Source organism: Octopus bimaculoides, chromosome 29, assembly GCF_001194135.2.
Source record: "Octopus bimaculoides isolate UCB-OBI-ISO-001 chromosome 29, ASM119413v2, whole genome shotgun sequence".
Classification (NCBI taxonomy): domain Eukaryota; kingdom Metazoa; phylum Mollusca; class Cephalopoda; order Octopoda; family Octopodidae; genus Octopus; species Octopus bimaculoides.
The window spans coordinates 9614872-9617255 of NC_069009.1; the positions used below are offsets into that span (position 1 = coordinate 9614872).

At 39.5% G+C, this 2384-nt stretch overlaps 1 protein-coding gene across 1 annotated transcript in view; it reads right to left on the reverse strand.

Moving 5' to 3' along the window:
* Nucleotides 1-879, reverse strand: part of LOC106872527 (RNA exonuclease 4) — a 43111-nt gene extending 42232 nt beyond the window's left edge. Inside the window, exon 1 of the mRNA XM_014919551.2 lies at nt 247-879. Coding sequence (XP_014775037.1) covers nt 247-648 — 402 coding nt within the window. The 5' untranslated portion in view covers nt 649-879. The remainder of the gene's footprint in view (nt 1-246) is intronic.
* Between the last annotated feature and the right edge of the window lie 1505 nt (nt 880-2384).

The window sequence follows — 2384 nt, forward strand, 5'->3', positions numbered from 1 at the left end:
CATGCGTGAAGTTGCGGTAAAAGTTACGAAGGTGTATGAATAATTTACGTAGCTTCAACTCTCTTACGATGCGAAACAGTATCACATGGACTCTCTTGTCAGCGCCACCATATCATTACTATGAAAGTTATTTTAAGTAAAATAATGGAATACGACTATAAAAGGGGGCAATGTTTGAACTGGGATTAAAATACCAACAACAACGACAACACCACGACCAACACTAAAAACAGTCACAGTACTTACCGCAGATAACTTTTTCCAGTTACTAGAACATTCTGCCGGATCAGTTGGAATATAGCAAAGTCCTATACCTCCAGATTCTGTTTTTTCTGCCATGGATTTATTGGTCTGACTATGTCTCTTATCGACATCTTTCGTCTTCTTTTCATTATCACCATTTAATACAGTTTTCTTTTCCTTTTCATTTACTTTCTTCTTTTTCTTCGTCCTTTTCCATTTCTGCTTAGATTTGTGAACAAATTTGCCATGTCTCTTATCATCGTGCTTATTATTATTTTTATCGTTCTTTGTGTTTTTGTACTTAAAGTTTTTCTTTTTCTTTCCAACACTATTAAACGTCCGTGGAACTGATGACGAAGACGATGGCCCAGATGGAGTCTTGGAGGCTGTTTTATGCAATTTCATTTTTTAAATCTCAAATCTACATCAGATATTAACTCAGTCCCTAACAACACGTCTCCTCTTTCCTGTAATACCAACAATTTCTTCCAATTAATCCTTCATAGAGAATATATTTACTGTTCCAAGAGAAAACATGTGCTTCCAAGTTTATGGATGAACAGGAAGTTATGAGAGTTATCTGTTCCTTATATATGGAAACTCGTTTCCTGTTTCCATCTACAGGAAGTAACCGTTTGTCAACATGGATTACTTCCCTTGTCACAAAGGAAATAATGTGTGGTTGTTGTACTAGAAATAACAGTCGAACCTCTCTCTCATTTTTCATCCAATCGTGTTATATAACATTAAATAATGTAGCCTTACGTTTGTGTGCTTTAGATGCTATGGCTACAGATCATAGATCTGGCTAAGAGTGACACGGGACTGAATATCAACTACAGCTGCTAATACGAATTTTAAATTTTTCCACAAGGGCAGTCATTTCGGAGGAGAAGATGTGTCGATTACATCGACCCCAGGGTTCAACTGGTACTTAATTTATCGACCCTGAAAGGATGAAAGGCAAAGTCGACCTCGGCGGAATTTGGACTCAATACCGCGAAGCATTTCGCCCGGCGGGCTAACGATTCTGCCAGCTCACCGCCTTCCTACGACCACAAATACAAACTACTGTTCTATACATTTGATAATGTAATCCTGAATATACTATATTTGAATTTTTTTAATGGGATAGTCACAGCTGGAACGTCGGTGATCATAGACCTGCTGCATCAAGACAGACCGGGAGCTAAACAACGATTATAGCTACTTTTTACCAGATGAAATAAATATCAGAAACGCTGTGTTTCATACAGAAGCTGCAGGAGTTGCTCAGATGTTCCGCAAACTCTTCTAAATCCATTGCCATATCGTCAGCAGGTATCTCAGGGTCAGAAGCACTTCGTCCCTTAGCCTATACACTTTGCCTAAGTGAGGCACCAAGGACTGAAGTAGTTTCCCCCTATGGAAGGGTTCCACTTGTGGTCTCTTATTAATCATAGCCAGTTTGAGCTGGTTTCACTTCCCAAGCCTATCTCCTTGATAGCTTCCTTCAGTTGTCAAGGTTTCCTTCTATAGGAAATAGCTCACTGATCGAGCTGAAAAGCTACAGCAGCCAACTTTAGAAAGGTATGCTGTCTCTTGACATGGATCTCATCACCTGAGTCCTGATACTTCATTTTCTTAACCTACTGGGTAATTTCAAGTCTGTCCTCCCAGGGCACTATGAGTTCGACCATAATGATTGTTTTTGTATTTCTGGGGAACAGGAACATGTGTTGTCGAAGCAATATTATCACTATCTTCTCTGGAAAAACAAGTCTGCTCTTTAGATCCACTTGAATATTCTAATCTGAGGTTGAACGAAAATAGAAAACAGGTCCCCTACCATTAATTTCGCCACTTTCTTTTAGCATTTTAATATTCTTTGGTGGTGGTAGCTGGTGTTTATTAGCCTTCACCCTTTGCAGATCAGTCCACTTGGCAATTTCTACAAGGACCCTGTCATGTTTCTACTTGAATTGGTCTTCTCTTAGTGCCCAAGGCGTCCAGGGAGCAAAGAGTTGTTCTGCACTGCATGCAGGATGGATCTCTTTCTTTGCCCCATATTTTACTACACATTTGATAATGTAGTCCTCGATACACTATGTCTAAATAAAGGATGGGATGGTCACAGCAGGAACGTCTTTGATCTTAGGTCT